This window comes from Ooceraea biroi, chromosome 10 (assembly GCF_003672135.1).
Source record: "Ooceraea biroi isolate clonal line C1 chromosome 10, Obir_v5.4, whole genome shotgun sequence".
In the NCBI taxonomy this organism is placed as follows: Eukaryota; Metazoa; Arthropoda; class Insecta; order Hymenoptera; family Formicidae; genus Ooceraea; species Ooceraea biroi.
The window spans coordinates 1,210,472-1,228,812 of record NC_039515.1 but is presented as its reverse complement, the minus strand read 5'-3'; the positions used below and the strand labels follow the sequence as shown (position 1 = coordinate 1,228,812).

General features: G+C 41.5%; 1 protein-coding gene across 1 annotated transcript; it reads left to right on the top strand.

The window, feature by feature from the left end:
* The first annotated feature begins 4,486 nt into the window (after nt 1-4,486).
* Nucleotides 4,487-18,330, top strand: LOC105288090 (fatty acid synthase). Its single transcript, XM_011354077.3, has 10 exons — nt 4,487-4,937; nt 8,134-8,293; nt 8,368-8,721; nt 8,842-12,014; nt 12,371-12,839; nt 12,955-13,318; nt 13,689-15,175; nt 15,494-16,458; nt 16,552-16,788; nt 16,919-18,330. Exons 2-10 carry the CDS (start codon nt 8,185-8,187, stop codon nt 17,018-17,020), a joined length of 7,260 nt encoding a protein of 2,419 aa, XP_011352379.1. The 5' UTR covers nt 4,487-4,937; nt 8,134-8,184; the 3' UTR covers nt 17,021-18,330.
* Nucleotides 18,331-18,341: the final 11 nt, after the last annotated feature.

Here is an 18,341-nt window from a genome sequence, read left to right as displayed (position 1 = left end):
GTAACTGTTCTTTATAAAAAAAAACTTAAAAATCCTCTTCTTGAAATATTATTTTTCCTTTAATTATGTTAAAATATTTTTCCTTTAATTATGTTAAAATATTTTTCCTTTAATTAAATAATTGAATCTTCTTCGTTTTTGTTTGTATGTTGCCTGTAAAAATAAAATAGGAATTAAAATTCATATATTAGCATAAAATTACATAAAAATATACATATTGCAAGTATGTATAGAATTATATGTAAAATAACATACTTTGATCTCTCAATCCTAATCGGAGCTTGAGCACGCCACTTGGAAATGCATTCAGCAATTTCTGCATCAGTGGCATGATTGTGTATTTCATGAACAGCTTCTATAACAGAAAAAGTTATTAAAAATATTACAACTATTAATATGCAGTTTTCTACTGAATTTCCATAATTTTGAGGTTATAGTAATATAAACCGTAAGATAGGCAAATAGAGTGATTCTCTATTATAATTAATAGATACAAGATTAACAGCACACAAGTGCTATAATTAGACATAATATTATAAAAAAGTACTTACCTTTTTCTTTTACGTAACTACTTTCTTTTAGAATGATGCTCGCGTCGTACAACCACCATGTTCTTTAGATAGTCGAAAGAGACAAACACCGCATGCACATATATATTATCGAGCTCAGATTCTGGTCATCACACATCATTGATCGAATAGATTTGGACGAATCTCGTTAGGATAGGAAGACTCCAATGTTTTAATAAAATGAATTATTAATATTAATTAATTACAAATTTTGATTGTGCAATGTTTCCGAAATATTAATGTCATGTTGCTACAAGTGTGCTGGTATTTTGCGGATATATATCTCTGCAATGTCTTTGTACTGTTGCATTGCAATTTGCAACGTTGCAACGTTGCTGCAATGTTGGTGCAAGCTTCTGTGCTATATGGGACAGGAGAAAAACATCCGGAACAACATGTAAGAAATGCATTAAAACTTACTCTAACTGATCAACTAGCTTACAAACTCTCATGGACAGGACAAAAAAATACCATACAAACGAGAGGCATGAAATTTGTTGATGTCATTATCGGTAATTTTATATTTTTATTTAGTACTTTTAAATTACTTCGAAATTATACTGGGTGTTTTTGACATAAATGTTAATCTGGCTACAGCATGCTGGAGATCGGATCAATCAAAATACCAAACGACATGAATTGAAGAAATGAAATGTTTAGAAAAATAGTGGAGAAAAAGTAGCGGATCTACTTAGTCGTTCAGTGAGCGATTATATTACTGAATGCATCCATTAATTTTTTTAATATTTGATTTTGACTCTAATATTTGAGTTTGTTTATCGGTAAATTTTTAAAAAATGTTTAAAAGTAATATTGAAATTTTCTTTATATTGTCATGATTTTATTTTTCACGTGTGTGCAATATGGCAAGTATTCAAATGAAATTAAAAGTTTAATTAAAATTTTAATATAACATGTTCATTTTTTGTATATATATATATATGTGAGTCGTATACATACACCAATTCAGCATTTTCTATTATTTTTAAAATTATAGTTTTGTATGTTATAAAAAAATTATTTTTGTATTGCTAAAATGTAATTTCTAAAATGATTTTATAATATTATAATAATATTATATTCTATATGTACGTATAATAAAATTTTATATATGTAATACATATATTCGGTTATTTTATCTTTTTTTCATATAAATAGTACTAGTAAATAGCAATTCTTAATGTTAACATTTTCTTGACATTTATAAGATATCAAATTCTTGTATTCCTTTAGATGTCATTTATGTGATGTCTTTTTTATCTCAAATATTGACGCATTAGAGAGCTTATTGACATTATTATGTTATCTTCAAGATGGCATTGTCAGAAGTCCAACTCTCAAACTTGATTACTTGAAGAGCTCTTTTTGATATCACAATGCTCACTGAGATTATATATAAAACATTTTTTACCGGGTGATGTTGGCATGTTAATAAATTTTTTTGGTTGTCATTCTTGTAGAAGGTGTTAGTGTGTAAGACTGATTAATAAAACTTGAGAAATAACCATTATTTTGCTTATAAATAATATGGTACAATTGTCCCCAACCGTCCCGGGGGTTGGGACGATTGTACCAGTGTATTCCTCATATCATTTTAATAGTAATAACTTTTTTCCTAGTTATGTTGTAAAATTTGGCATAATATAATTTTGTAGTCAAATAAATTCTACATCTAAAGGTACGTATCCTTTTTGCGTGGTTATTATATTTTAATTGTTATAAAATCTTAAATACAAAATGGTACTTTTGTCCCCGGTCTCCCCTACGGCAAGTGCATAAAAAATTCCAACTTATACGCAACAGAAAGTTTAAAAAATATTTATTATAAAAATCAAAACTAAATATAAAATCAATTGTTAGCTAGCCAATAAGTATCTAGAAGCAATTCAGTTTGAGTGTTTTCTCTAAATATTTCCCATGCATACTCTTTTATCGCATGACGACTTGAAGTACTTGGCGTACCTGGGTCGTATTGGACATATCTTCTTGTAAATATCTTATATAATTATATATAACTTATATAATTCTTATAAATTTGTACAGTATCTTGATTTGTATCTCTCTTTCTTGTGTCTTGTATCTTATATCTTGTATCTTAATTTTCAATAATGACTCACAAATCTTTTTAGTTGGAAATATTAAAATAAACACATTTACAGTTTTATAGACTAGTAAATTAATTATAAATAATTGTTTTCATTACTTAGTCAATACATTAAATAATTTACATGTAAAGTACAGATAATAGGTAGGACAGTATGTTTTAATACGACCCGGGCACGTCAAGTTCTTCAATGTCGTCATGCGATAAAAGAGTGCATGGGAAATATTTAAAGAAAACACTCAAACTGAATTGCTTCTAGATACTTATTGGCTAGCTAACAATTGATTTTATATTTAGTTTTGATTTTTATAATAAATATTTTTTAAACTTTCTGTTGCGTATAAGTTGGAATTTTTTATGCACTTGGCTTACTTCTTTCACCTTTGTAAGGTTGGTTTTAGTGGGATCTCCCTGCTTTTTGTAGAAATGTTTTATTTTATATATATTCGAACCAATAGAGATCTTTTCCATGGGTTCAACTTTAATTGTTAAATCTGTTATTTTAATCATTTTTGTATCATTCTTATTATATTTTATTATAGTCCTATCTATAATCAATCTCTCTCTCTCGCTCTCTCTCGCTCGCTAATAAATTAAACCGTGCATGTGTGAACGCACCTTGAGGGACAAAATCGCTTTGCATGTGTATGTGCAAGCATACGTACGTGAGTCTGAACCTGATTTCGGAAAAGGAGAAGAACGAAACGTCACAATTCTAACATTCAATTAGGATATCTCCGGATTGACTGCACCAATCTTATTCGAATTGGTCGCGATCGAAAGCTTGCATTCACATTATGTTATAAAAGTGCCATTAGATTTTTTATTACGGCTTTAGTTCCTAAGATATTTTAATCAAAAGTTTGTTTGATATGAATTTGGCATGAAATTCCGGATAAGCTATACGGTAGCGCTCGATGTCTATGCAGTGATGCTCATTGTTTGGAACCTTGTTTTTTTATGTACCTGGCGTCGCGACGCTACCGTGTCGCTTGATTAAGGCCCTTGCATAATAGGCGATAGAAAAATAGCAGAGGCAATAGTATAAAGCAATAGCGATAGTGAAAGTACAGCAATAGAAATTGAGAATTCCAACACTAGGAAATGCACATGCCAATGCAGAATGGAAAACGGAACAGGCAATAGCGACAAAATTTCCGAATTTCGCCTATCGCTATCGCCTATTGTGCAAGGGCCTTTACTCGCGACGATTCTCAAGTGTTCGTGTGAAATGCGTGCCGCAGTGTGGCACATCGTAATGCTAAATGACAATTAGACATACATAACGGAGCGCAACGCGTCGAACGAAACGTTCCTTCACTCGCAATGAACGGTTTTCAGCGTTGCATTTATTCAGTCCGTCACGTTAGACACCCAACTTTGACTCTTTAAATCTATCGTGTTGTAACATATATATTCGTCCCATGTTTTTAATAGTATTAATAGTATTTTAATGTAATAGTAATAGTTTTATAGATTGCAACACGTATTTGTTATTAAAAACACTAAAAACTAATTTCTCATCCGTTTCCTGTTTATTATCGATTTATTGGCCATCACGTGATTTATGTCCTATTCATGCAAAATTAAAAAGATCGCGCGCTGCGCGTCGCAACGACTCGGAATCGCGGAATTGATTCACGTGCCGGCGACCACGCCACGCTATATCGATAGCGATATCATCCCTCTGACAACAGCGTGCAAAGTATTGCGCAAAATAAAAAATCCGGAGAAGACGAGACGTTCGTGACGGCGTACATGTGACATGTGACAGATGCATGCTGCGAATCCTCCGTTTATGATCTCGTGACATGCTAAGTAAACCATCCAAGTGGTGGCAGGTCAGTTCGAACACGACTTATCTTGCAAGTGAAGAAGGTAGAATGGGTAGAAGACAGGACGCGGGTGCCACGCACCGGGTGAAGCGCATGCGCCCACGTGACACGGGCTCCCATTGGCCGCCACCACATGGTCTGATGTCAGACCACAGGGACCATCCAATTCAATAATAGGATGCTGGCGGCCAGACGTCAGTCAGTGGTCTCGCCTGATCGTCCGACGGTGGTTTCGGCGAGTGAAAGGTACTCGTGCCGTTCGTGTGCGAGAGCGAGTCCGACGCGAGACCACGCGAGCGAGAGATCCCGCGATCATTTAAAAGCTAGAACGCCCGCGAGTAACGCCTTGTCCACTGCGCTCCGCGGAGTTTTTGGGATTTCGTTACATCTACGAGGGAGAGCGAGGAAAGGAGATAGCGCGTGAGTCAGGTGAGTCCACGCGATCGATATTGGAGTTGTAGGAAGCGCAATTATTGCCCGCTTCCACGTAAAGAAATCGCCGGCATTGGGCGATTCGGCGAATCGCCGGCATATCGGCGAGGATCGGAAGCCATCCAAACGAATTGTGTCGCTTCGTTTCTGTGTAAAATTGTTTTTGTATAGATTTGTGTCCTTTCAACTATATGTGTGAAGTTGGGCTGCCGGCCAAGTCGAGGATTATCGAGGCATAATGTCTTGGATCAATATATGATTGGCTTTCATATTACAATTGTATTCTGCGATATTTTGCTTACTATAAATAGAAGTCGAAAACTGCTTGTTTGTTCAAGTCCCTATAAGATAAGTCCCTCAAAGATAAGATTATATTTAAAAGCAGAGTTTTGCACGTGTATGGTTGCTTTGATTTTATCTAAATCTCTATATCTAATGACTTTGATTTTATTAAATGTAAATATTAAATTGCAGGCCTAATTTCGTTTTCGCCTCGATTATTAATGATCGATTCAAGATATTTAATTATGTCATTGTAAGAAGTTGAAATTTTAATAACGATAAGATTCTCTATTCGCTTGCCATATTAAAGCCTTATTTACAGTAGATAAAACTATCTATAATACAATACATAAATGAAAGAAAAAGAACTAGAAAAACTGCCGGTAAATATCTGGGTCAGATGTCGGATCCCCTTATAGTCGTACGTATACGGGAGCACTCGACTAATCCATATAAAAAAAGAACATCCAATATCACTAATATTTTGTCAACAGTGTACCTTTTTCATGGATAATACGTGGATATTCCGTATATAGATCAACCACTTTACACACCTCAATTATCAATTAAAACCGCACGCGCAAGTGCGATTCGCGGATGCGTGGGCGCATCTCCGGCTCGATATTAAGCATGAAAGTACAATATATGTGACAGTCATTCGCGTGTTCGTAATAACGTTTTAATTAAACGTCTTAATGAGACTTAATGAGCCAATCAATTATCCGAGCAGTGGACAATGCAATACAAGAGCGCCGCTAATTGACCTCAGGTAGAGGCGTACTTATTGGTACACACGATTGAAATCGTTTGTCCGGTTTGCAATGCTAACAAATCGTTTTATAGAAAATGACGAAAGCGCATTGCTAAAAGAAATCCGGTAGTGTCCGGCGCAAAAGATAACAAATCGTACACATATTTACTTACGCGATTTCACGAGACGGGCTCGTGTCGCGCATGTAACCGCGTTTGCACCGCGTTTGCACCGCGTTTTACTGCAGCATCGTATACCTTGTATTTTCAAGGTCTCTGCCTTCTTTACCGCGATATATTAGATGTGCAAATTGATTCATTGATTTTTTTTTATGTAGAAATTCTGTAGAGTCCTTATTTACTTCCTTTTTCTGGAAAAAGGATTCGTCAGCTGCCTGATAGATGGAAGATACGTATTAGAAAATGATGGCGAATATTTCAAAGATCGTATTTATTTTTTTTGTAAAAAAGGCTCAAAAAGACAAAAGCACTGAATTAATGTGCATACCTGATATAATAGTATCAGCGATGCTTCAACGGGATTGGCTCATATATGAGGATCATCTGATTTGCAATTAGCGAAGGATTTCGGCGCAAAACTCACCCTAAGGCCGACATTCATATTAATTATGATCTTAAAATAATTATTAGCCAATCAGATAGCGATATTAGCGATATAAAAGATATAATACATATACTACATTTACACGAGCGCTACTTCTGTAGTAACTTACTCGAATTATAGTAACTTACGATAATTCTCTGCGTGTAAATGGGGTAAGTTACTATAATTCGAGTAAGTTACTACAAAAGTAGCGCTCGTGTAAATGTAGTAATATAGACTATCTTGTTATAAGAATGGACTATAGATTTGTTCATGAACTTTTCGTGCTAGTTCGTTCTATCTTCTACCAACTTTTATTCTTTTTCTGTTTCTCTCTAACGTCTGAGTGTACATATAGTGCAAAAGTGATAAAAAAAGTTCACGCAACATGAACGAACTCTTATGAATACCGCGCTTAATATCCTCGACTATCGAGCGTGCGATTATAGCGGTCACGTGATCTATCGCAAGGAATTCAATTCGCGATTACGCGCGCATCGTCGCCGCTCGTGATAACATGATGATTCGACCTTTCGATTTGAATTTTCGTGATGCAACCGTGAGGCAAGCATAAATGCTCCCCTGCTGTCTACTAATTTCATCATCGGTATAAGGTTTTAATCATCGAGCGGTACGGTCGATGAGTAACCATGATGGTGAAATATGCATGGACGTGAGTTTTGCATTGATTTGCAACATTGTACGTTATAAAAATATATTAATGATAATGTACTGATAACATGCTGTGTTGAAAAAATACCATGCATAATAGTACTAATGACGATGCCATAATTCTTCCAGCATATCGAAGAACTTGCATGACCAAATAAGAAATATATAAATTTAATGTGTATAAATAACTTCTCTAACTGCAAGCAAGGCTGAGCAAGATTGTCGAATAGATTAAGGCCCGTTTCTACCAATGTCGCTTAAGATTAACTTAATTAACTTTAAACTTTAGGATTAACTTAACTAATTTAACTTTAATTGTAGTTTAATTTACTCTTCGTCTCTTTTTTCTAACTACCCTTAGAGTTAAACTACGGTGAAAGTTAAGCGACACTGGTAGAAACGGGCCTAAACGTAGCAGCAGCAGCAGAGCAGATTTGATATTTCAGTTTAATATAAATCAGAATATTTTTCCGAATAAACAATGAAAAAATTGGTTTATCCGCGTGAATCTTGATTACTCAAGTGAGGATTACTCAATTCAGTATGCTATATGCCAATTGAAGGTAATTGCGCAGCGTAATCGCTCGTAGACCGAGCGTGTTCAAAGCGACCGCTGAACGAAGCCCTCACGGGCCATCTTGATGAGCGAGTTCAGATTTCAGTTTGTTAGATGTGTGTAAATGTTCCCTACGATCATCAACAATTTTTTAATGACGATGAGATGATTTCGGCAATCGCCTAATGGGCCTAGTCATTAGTGCCGTTGAACATGTCACCTTCCCCTTTTAATGTGTCTTTCGTAATCGTAGCATATATAACTGAACGATGAAGAACTGAAAGATGAAGAACCAACTTGAACCATTTCTGTCTCTTTTTTTCACGCAGACAGCAACCCTACGTTCCTTGATCAAGACCAGTCTCCAGGAAAACAGCAAGATGCCAGCACAGTTTGAAAGCATCAACAACCCCATGACGCGGGAATCCATGGCCAGGAATGGAGTACCATACTCCATCGACAGCGACATCGTAATTACGGGCATTTCAGGTAAGCACGGACCGCTACCGGTCGCGTCCGGATCCGTTTATGGGAGCGTAACCGCGTATCGACGTTTTTTCCAGGCCGTCTGCCCGAATCGTCCAACATCGAGGAGTTTAAAGAGAACCTGATGAAAGAAATGGACATGGTCACCGACGACGAGCGCCGTTGGCCGGCAGGAATCTACGGGCTGCCGCTCAGAACGGCCAAGCTCAAGGATCTCGACAACTTCGATGCGTCGTTCTTCGGGGTACATGCCAAACAGGCGCACGTGATGGACCCGCAACTTCGCATGATGCTAGAAATCACGTATGAGGCGATAGTCGATGCTGGTATCAACCCGTCGACCATCAAGGGATCACGTACTGGCGTGTTCGTCGGCGTCTCGACCTCGGAATCGGACGAATATTGGACAAAAGATACTGAGAAAGTCAACGGTTCGTATAATGTAAAACCCGGAAACCGGTTACGTATACATATACTGATGAATTGTCATCTGGTGAATTTGGTATCGTAATGCGCGACAAGGTCTAACTGAAAGAAACTCTGTTTTGCAGGATACGGATTGATTGGTTGCTGCAGAGCGATGTTCGCCAATAGAGTTTCGTTCGCGTTCGATTTCCACGGGCCTAGTTTCGTGTTGGACACGGCCTGTTCCTCATCCATGGTCGCCATGCATGAGGCAGTCACCGCGATGCGTGCCGGCGAATGCGATGCCGCGATCGTCGGCGGAATGAATCTTCTCTTGAAACCGGCAAATTCGCTTCAGTTTCACAAATTAGGCATGTTGTCTTCGGATGGCAAATGCAAGGCATTCGACGCCACTGGTAAAGGCTACGTAAGGGCTGAGGCATTAGTGGCGATATACCTGCAGAAGGCTAAAGACGCGCGCAGGGTGTACGCCACGGTGGTTCACACAAAGACCAACATGGACGGCTACAAATTCCAAGGTATTACGTATCCCAATGGTGAGATGCAGAATCAACTGATGCGCGAAGTGTACAGCGAGACGGGTATTAATCCTGCGGACATCGTTTACGTGGAGGCCCACGGTACGGGTACCAAAGTGGGCGATCCGGAGGAGATCAACTCCGTCGACCAACTATTCTGCAAAGACAGGAAGACTCCTCTGTTAATCGGCTCGGTTAAATCCAATATGGGACACTCCGAACCCTGCAGTGGATTGTGCTCGATTGCTAAAGTACTGATCGCGATGGAGTCGGGCATGATACCTGCAAACTTGCACTTTAGTACCCCAAATCCAGACATTCCCGCACTAATGGAAGGACGCATTCGAGTGATCACCAAAGCCACGCCGTGGAACGGCGGTCTCGTGGGCATTAATTCATTTGGGTTTGGTGGTGCGAACGCGCATGTCATTTTACGCAGCAATTCGAAACCAAAGTTGTCACCGGTATTGGACACCGCTAAGCTGCTGCCCAAGCTGGTCGCCGTGTCGGGCCGTACGGAGGACGCTGTATACACGCTGCTGGACAAAGCGAAAGAGCACCGACAGGACGACGAGTTCCTTTCACTGTTACACGCCATGCACAATAATGACATACCGGGTCATGGATTCCGTGGCTACGAAATACTTGGTATCGACCACACGCGCGAGCTGACCGAGGTAGCAAGTTACAATGAGAAACGGCCCATCTGGTTCGTATTTTCTGGCATGGGTACGCAGTGGTCGGGCATGGGGCGCGAATTGCTTGGTATCGAAGTCTTTCGGCGTACTTTGCAACGATGCGCTGACACGCTGCTGCCCCACGGCGTCGACCTCATGAATATCATCCTGAACAACACGAATGAAACGTTGGAGAACGTGATAGATACTTTCGTAGCGATCGCGGCCATGCAGGTTGCCCTCATCGACGTGCTAGCGGCGATAGACATTTACCCAGACGGCATAGCCGGACACTCGGTCGGGGAATTGGGCTGTGCGTACGCCGACGGCGCATTTACAGCGGAACAAACTGTCCTGGCGGCGTATTGGCGAGGCAAATCGATCGTGGATTCCACACTGGAACCGGGCGCTATGGCGGCCGTTGGTTTAAGCTGGGAAGATGCCCAAAAGATGTGCCCGCCCAATGTCAGTCCGGCTTGTCACAACTCCATGGACTCGGTCACGATTTCCGGTCCGACTAAGGACGTGCTCAAGTTCGTGGAGGAGCTAAAGAGCAAGAACATTTTCGCCAAGCTGGTCAGAAGCTCCGGCATCGCGTTCCACAGCAAGTACATAGCTTCGGCGGGACCGAAGCTACGCGCCTCGCTCGACAAGATTATACCAAACCCGAAGCAAAGATCGGCCAAATGGATCTCCAGTTCCATACCTGAGGCTGCATGGGGCAGCCCACTCGCGCAGGTCAGCTCGTCCGCGTATCACGTAAACAATCTATTGTCGCCCGTGCTTTTCCAAGAGGCGATCGCACACATTCCGGACAACGCGATAACGATCGAGATCGCGCCACACTGTTTGCTGCAGGCGATCCTGCGCAGGTCACTACCGTCAACGGTGACCAATGTCAGCCTGCACATGCGTGATCATACCAACAACCTGGCCTTTTTACTGTCCAACATAGGCAAGCTTTACATGGCTGGCGCGCAGCCCAACATTTCCAAGCTGTATCCGCCAGTGAGTTTTCCTGTGGGTCGCGGAACACCGATGATCGGCCCCCTGGTTAAGTGGGACCACTCTCAGAAGTGGAACGTGGCCTCTTTCAAAAAAACATCGGGACAGTCGGGTGAATGCATCGTCCAGGTGGATCTTTCGAAGGAAACGGACGCTTATATAGCGGGACACCAGATAGACGGACGAATCCTTTTCCCGGCTACCGGATACATGTTGCTGGTGTGGAAAACTTTGGCGAAGCTGCGCGGCACTGATTTCGAACTATTGCCAGTCGTCTTCGAGAACTTGCGTTTTCAGCGTGCCACCATTATGCCGAAGGAGGGAGCAATTAAGTTCTCAATAAATATCTTCGAGGGAACGGGCGAATTTGAGATCTCCGAGGCTGGCACGGTCGTCGTCAGGGGTAACATTCGCGTGTCCGAAGCTATCGAGAAGGATCAACTGAAACTGCCGCCACCGGCGGTGCCACCCGTTAAAGAAGAGATTTTACCATTGAATACCAAAGACGTGTACAAGGAACTGAAGTTGCGCGGATACGAATATCACGGTATCTTCCAGGGAATTAATTCCTGCGATAACTACGCTACTGCCGGCGAACTTCGTTGGTCCAACGAATGGGTCTCGTACATGGACACCATGCTTCAATTTAGCATATTGGCAAGAAAACATAAACTGATGTACATACCATCGCGTCTTCAGTATTGCGCGATCAACCCGGTTCTCCACAAACAATTTGTGGAAGGATTGCCACAGGACGGCGGACTGCCGGTATATTATTACAAGAACGTCAATATCGTCAAATCGGGCGGTATCGAGTTCAGAGGACTGAACGCTTCCGTAGTGGCCCGACGACAACAAACTCAAGCTGAGCCCAGACACGAGCGATACATATTCGTACCATACGAAAATCCGCATAGTCTGGTGGAGGACCCAACGAGAGGAAAATTGCACGCGCTCACCATACTCACGCAGATCATGTACGAGAACATGACGGCGTTAAAACTCAAGATCGTGGAGATCGCGGACGAAAGAGCCGCGGAAGCGCTCTTGACACCACTTGTAACCGAAATTGTGAACAACGAGCTAAGTTCGGTTACCGTAAGTATATACTACAGAGTAATGATATACATTGCGGTGGATGAAATGAGGAATGAAATAGATGAAGCAGTTTGAAGAGAAGGACTTCTGGTTGTCCATGTCGTATCTCAATTAATTGGCGATTAGACGAGAAGCGTCAATCTTTTTTTTAGCGAATTTAGCGTCTTTGCATGTTCGCGCGCGCAAAGTCCATGATCAAATCTCATGATGCGTCTCTTGAATAGTTGCGAACGGTGATCTATGATTGCGGATCTCTCATAATATCTCTCATAATTGTAGTTTTCTCGAAAAGTTTTTCTGCCTTTGACATAAAAAATTGTATTACGGAACTTGATGTAGAGTTTCTGTCGTTTCAGGTTGAGGTACAAGTGGCTGCCGTCTCTCCCGGTAATTACGCAGAGGCTTTCAACCACGTGGATGTGAACGTCAGTATTGTGGCGCAGGACGCGAATACCGCGCCTCCTGCTCAGGACGTGCACCTTGGCGTAGCAGTAGACGTCTTGTCCAATAAATCGTACACCATTCTGAAAAATTTGTCAGCTAGTTTAAAACCTAGCGGTTTCATTCTTCTGGAGGAAACTGCCGCGCATCTCGACCTGGAGACCGCGCTGAAAGATACAGATCTGACATTGGTCAGCAGACAAACCGATTCCATAGGAAAGAATTATCTGTTACTGAAGAAGCTGAAGAAGAGCGGAGAGCCGATCGTGATCCAGATCACGGAGAAAAATCTCTCGTGGGTGGAAACTTTAAAAGCAGCATTGAAGATAACGTATACTGGAGAGCAAGAAGTACTGCTGATGTCTCAGGGTGAAGAGTTAATTGGTAAGATATTACAGGAAAAAATTCTTTATCTCTTTAATCGTCTTACATGTTCGAATCAACAATAAGTGTGAAAAAATTCAACAAGACTCAACGTCTCGTCACTTGTTACTTGTAGGTCTAGCTGGACTCATAACTTGCATCCGGAAAGAGACCGGCGGTGCAAACGTGCGCTACGTCTTCATCCAGGATAAAAACTCTCCCAAATTTGGTTTATCCGTGCCGTACTACGTGAACCAGTTGGACAAGGGACTGATGGCCAACGTGCTAAAAGGAGGACAGTGGGGTTCCTATCGGCACTTGCAATTGGATCGGCAGAACAACGTGTCTTCTCTGCAGGTGGAGCATGCCTACGTGAACACGCTGACGAGGGGAGATTTGGGCAGTTTGAGATGGATCGAGGGTCCGTTGAGTTATTACCAGCCGGATAATTCCTCGAATACGATGCTCTGCAGCGTGTACTACGCGCCGTTGAACTTTAAGTAAGTTTCATCGATTGTGCGCTCACTGTTGATGGCACTTGAGACTATAAATACGATATACATAGGGCAGACCGGGGTTGGTTGTCACACTTTTCACGTATGAATTTTTTACACTTTAGTTTTATGCACAAAAATGATTCTGTTAATGCCGTTGTTACATTCTATCCTTAAAACATCCTAAAGAAATTAGTCGCAATTGTCTAATGATTTTAACTAATATACTTACAAGAACTTTAAAAAATTTGTGTAAAGTGTGACAATCTTTCTCACTGTGGAGTTGATTGTCTAAAACAGAGGGTTGGTTGTCACAGTGTATTTTAAACAAGAACTGAAGAATATGACATGAAAATGTTTATTTCACAAATGACAGGGACATCATGATGGCGACTGGCAAATTACCAGCGGATGCTTTGCCAGGAAAGATGGCTGCGGAAGAGTGTGTACTGGGAATCGAATATTCTGGGAGAGACGAAAATGGTCGTCGCGTGATGGGTATAGTTGAAGCCAAAGGATTGGCAACCACCGTGTTGACGGATCTTGATTTTCTCTGGGAGGTGCCGGACAAATGGACCTTGGAGGAAGCGGCTACGATACCAGTCGCTTATGCGACTAGCTACTACGCTCTCTTTGTACGGGGTCAGCTGAAAGCGGGCGAGAGTGTTTTGATTCATGCCGGTTCAGGCGGCGTTGGCCAGGCAGCGATCGCCATCGCTCTACGTACCGGTTGCACGGTCTTTACTACCGTCGGCACACTGGAAAAACGAAAATACCTGAAGAAGAGATTCCCTCAGTTGATTGATTCGCACATCGGCAATTCGCGAGACACGAGCTTCGAGCAGATGATACTCACCGAGACTCAAGGACGTGGAGTTGACCTGGTGCTGAATTCTCTCGCGGAGGAGAAACTGCAAGCCGGCATACGGTGTCTCGCGATGAACGGTCGTTTCCTTGAAATCGGGAAGTATGACTTGTCGAATGACAATAACGTAGGCATGTCGATGTTCTTGAAGAACACGACCTTCCATGGTGTATTAGTGGATGCGCTATTCTACGCGAGCTCTCTTGAGAAGAAGGAACTAATGAGGCTCGTTTCGGAGGGAATCAAAAACGGAGCGGTACAACCGCTACCCTCGACCGTGTTCACGGAGCAGCAAGTCGAGCAAGGATTCAGATACATGGCATCGGGCAAGCACATTGGTAAAGTGCTATTGAAGATCCGGGAAGAGGAGCCAAAGAAGTGTGTATCCCCGGCACCGAAGACGGTGGCTGCCGTACCGCGTACTTACATGAATCCAGAAAAGTCGTACGTGCTGATCGGCGGCCTCGGTGGATTCGGTCTGGAACTGGCGAATTGGATGATCGCCCGTGGCGCCAAGTTTATCGTTCTCGTGTCGCGTTTCGGCATAACCACGGGTTATCAGTCATTGTGTGTACGACGCTGGCGCGAAAACGGCGTAAAAGTCGTTATCTCTACGATGGACATTACAACACTGTCGGGTGCTGAACGCCTGATCGCACAGAGCAACCAGCTAGCTCCGATAGGTGGTATATTCAACTTGGCGGCCGTCCTGCGCGATGCACTCATCGACAATCAGAAGGAGGCTGACTTCAAGGCGGTGATGTTGCCAAAAGTAGATGGCACGAGAAACTTGGACGTGGTATCGAGAAAACTCTGTCCATCGCTGGATTACTTTGTCGTGTTTTCGTCGATATCGAGCGGCCGCGGCAATATAGGTCAGACCAATTACGGTTTCGCCAACTCGGCCATGGAGAGAATGATGGAAGAAAGACAGGCCAATGGTTTACCTGGCCTCGCTATTCAATGGGGTGCCATCGGAGATGTTGGCTTAATCATAGGTAAATTGATTAGTCTCGTTGATAATTAGATATTTTCCATTTCTGAATCAGTAATTCCCAAATTGATGATCCGAGTCTTGGTGATACTCGTATCAATTCTTGTATTTTTATTGCTCAATTCTCTTTAATTCTGAAAATTTGTTATAAAAAACATTCGTTGAAATAATCATTCCGTAAGACACGACGCACATTCGTGAGGATTACAACAATAAAGTCAAGAAATTAAATGAGCAATTTGGGAAACACATACTGTCATACGTTACACATGTCCGTAATTCATTCGTCACTATATCGTAACACGTTTTTTGCTTCCTCTAGAGAAAATGGGAAATTCCAGCGAGATTGGTAGTACTCTGCCGCAACACATATCAAGTTGTCTCGCGACCATGGATATCTTCCTTCAACAACCACACGCGGTGCTGACTTCTGTAATATCAGCCGAGAAACATAAACCGAATACGGATAGCAACAGGATCAGCCTTGTCGAAGCCATTGCCAATATCTTGGGCATCAAGGACATCAAGCTGGTTAATCTCAACAACAGCTTGGCCGACTTGGGCATGGATTCGCTGATGGGCACGGAGATAAAACAGACTCTCGAAAGAAACTATGATATCGCGTTATCGCCTCAAGATATTCGCTCGTTGACGTTCAGCAAACTACAAGAGTTATCTGTGACAAGTACCACGACGATGAAGGAGCAGCAACCAGTCGCCGCGAATGCGAGCACTGCCACCAATTCGCTTGCTAATGCCATCGAGAACAATGCCGCCGACAACATGCTGCTAATGCAGTGGCCGAGTAACGAAGTGCTGCCCAAGGAAGTTCTTGTTCGTATGAAGACGAAGAGTGCAAATGGACCAGCCTTGTTCATCGTGCACGCGATTGAGGGCTCGGTAAACGCATTAGAAACTCTGGCCAGCGAATTCGAGAGACCAGTTTGGGGTTTGCAATGCGTCGAACAGGCGCCTCACGACAGTATTTTGGAACTGGCCGAGTTCTACGTGAAGGCCATTAGGAAAGTTCAAAAGAAAGGACCGTATCACGTGGCAGGGTATTCCTTTGGATCTTGCGTCGCCATAGAGATGGCCATGCAATTGGAATTCGCTGGGGAGAAAGTGATCCTGAGTCTGATCGACGGTTCGCCGGCGTACATACGACAGCAAACGGAGATGATCGGCAAAGTAGACACGACCCAAGAAGATTACATCCCCTCGGACGCGTGCATGAAAGCACTGGCGTATTTCAGCATACAGTTTAACAAGCAACTCAACTTCTTCCAGGTACGTACTATGACGCTCGCTTTTGCCTTTCTTTGTTGTTGTGCCCTTTTTCATTTATGTCGGCCGATTCAACATTGCAAAATTTTATTTCAGGCGTACTCTATTCTGAAAGAGAGCAAATCGGAAACGGATATGTTTAACAAAATGTTACAAGTGATAGGCGACATTCCGTTCGCGCAGGATGATCTCAAGATCGCCGGATACCTTTTATTCAAAAAGTTGACAGCCGCCATGAGATATAGTCCGGATAAAAAGTTCAAAGGGCCAGTCACGCTGATCAAGGCCACGGATAACTTCCTACACCTAACAAAAGATTACGATTTATCACAGGTAAAGATAAAAAAGCCTATCTGTCTAGCATTAATCATCAATAGTATAATAAATAATATATATAACATTTTAATATATAATAACATTTTAAGTGTACACGTACAAATTGAAATTATTCTTGTCTTCTTAGATCTGTGTGCAACCCGCGAGGATAGACGAGGTGTCCGGTAATCATAGGTCGATACTGCTGGGAGAGAGCGCAAAGAGAATCGCGAGTCTTTTGCGAATGTAAAAAGCGATAGTTGTCTCGACAGATTGACTCTAAAATCCACGTAAAGTTCCATTATATTCGAGAATGACTGCATGCCGAGACGGCATGACGCAGTGCCGCAATGCAATTTGACTAATTCCCTTGGAGTAGTTGATTTTTTTGCAAATGTCTCACTGTATCCGCGAGTCGTAATATTACGAGTCATGTGAAGTTCCTGCATTCGCACAAGTGAGCAAATTTCATTCCAGAATATGGTATCTGCACGTTACCATTGATTGAAATTGAGTGACACACGTTAGTGTAATTGTTCAATTACGCGGAATTAATCTAGGAAATTGTGTTAAAGCTATAACGCACACAAAAAGTCTCTGTGATGATTTCCAAAGCAGATAAATTAAACACCCATCACTCGTGCGCTATCGTATCTGTAACTCTGTCTAATTCATATTATTATATATTCTATAATATTTATAGGTTACAGCTCTACTTTCCTTTTTCCACTTACTATTTAATATTTTGGTTTTAAGTGGGCAGATCTCGTTACTTTTAGCCTGATAGACAGTCCTTTAGTACTTGCCATCGCAGTATATTGCGATGAAATTGTAAATAACGTTAAAACATGATTCTTAATTATTGGCTTTAATATTTCATATTTTTTTCACGCGTTGTATTCAATGTAATTACGTTATTAAAATGTAAACCATAACAAAAATTATTCCCAAGTATCGTAAAATCAATCGCATACTGTATACAATTAGTGTATATGTACAGTCAGTGGCGCAAGACGCTATGGACGCTGTTTCTTCTAGAATATAAAACGTTAAACGACGTTTATAAACTGCTTTGATTTTCCCATGTAGCCGACATAATTTGGGGCCTTCCGGTTTGCGAACGCAAAAACACTGTCTTGAATCAGCTAGCAGCATCTTATTTACGTACGATTATTATGTAGACATTAACGAAACTGAAACCTATAGGTTCTAAATTAACGTTTCCTACCTTGCCGCATGAAAATGTTACGTGGTAGATATCAACTGTTGAAACTATTGCGTATATGCTCTTGCCACTGTTTGTACATTTATTTTGTGTTTCGTCCATTAGCAATTGCAAGTTTAGTGCAACGAAAGCAAGGTCTAATCTTTGGTAAAATTTAATTGAAAGAGTTTGACATGTTACCTCTTGCTCACTAGCACTAGCGCTAGCTTTACAAAGTAACAGCTAACAGAGGTAATGCGAATTTCTCTTGTAATTACATTCCAAGCGATTTGTTTGATCAAATTTATTTTCAAGGATAGTGTACTAATTTGTTATAAATACATTACCAAACATTACCTATCGATAA

What these genes read in the sequence shown, in the direction of transcription:
- LOC105288090 (XM_011354077.3), top strand. Translation starts at nt 8,185, where the DNA reads ATGCCAGCACAGTTTGAAAGCATCAACAACCCCATGACGCGGGAATCC. An exon ending in CGTAATTACGGGCATTTCAG is followed by an intron (nt 8,294 to 8,367) that starts GTAAGCACGGAC and finishes CGTTTTTTCCAG; the next exon opens with GCCGTCTGCCCGAATCGTCC. An exon ending in AGATACTGAGAAAGTCAACG is followed by an intron (nt 8,722 to 8,841) that starts GTTCGTATAATG and finishes TCTGTTTTGCAG; the next exon opens with GATACGGATTGATTGGTTGC.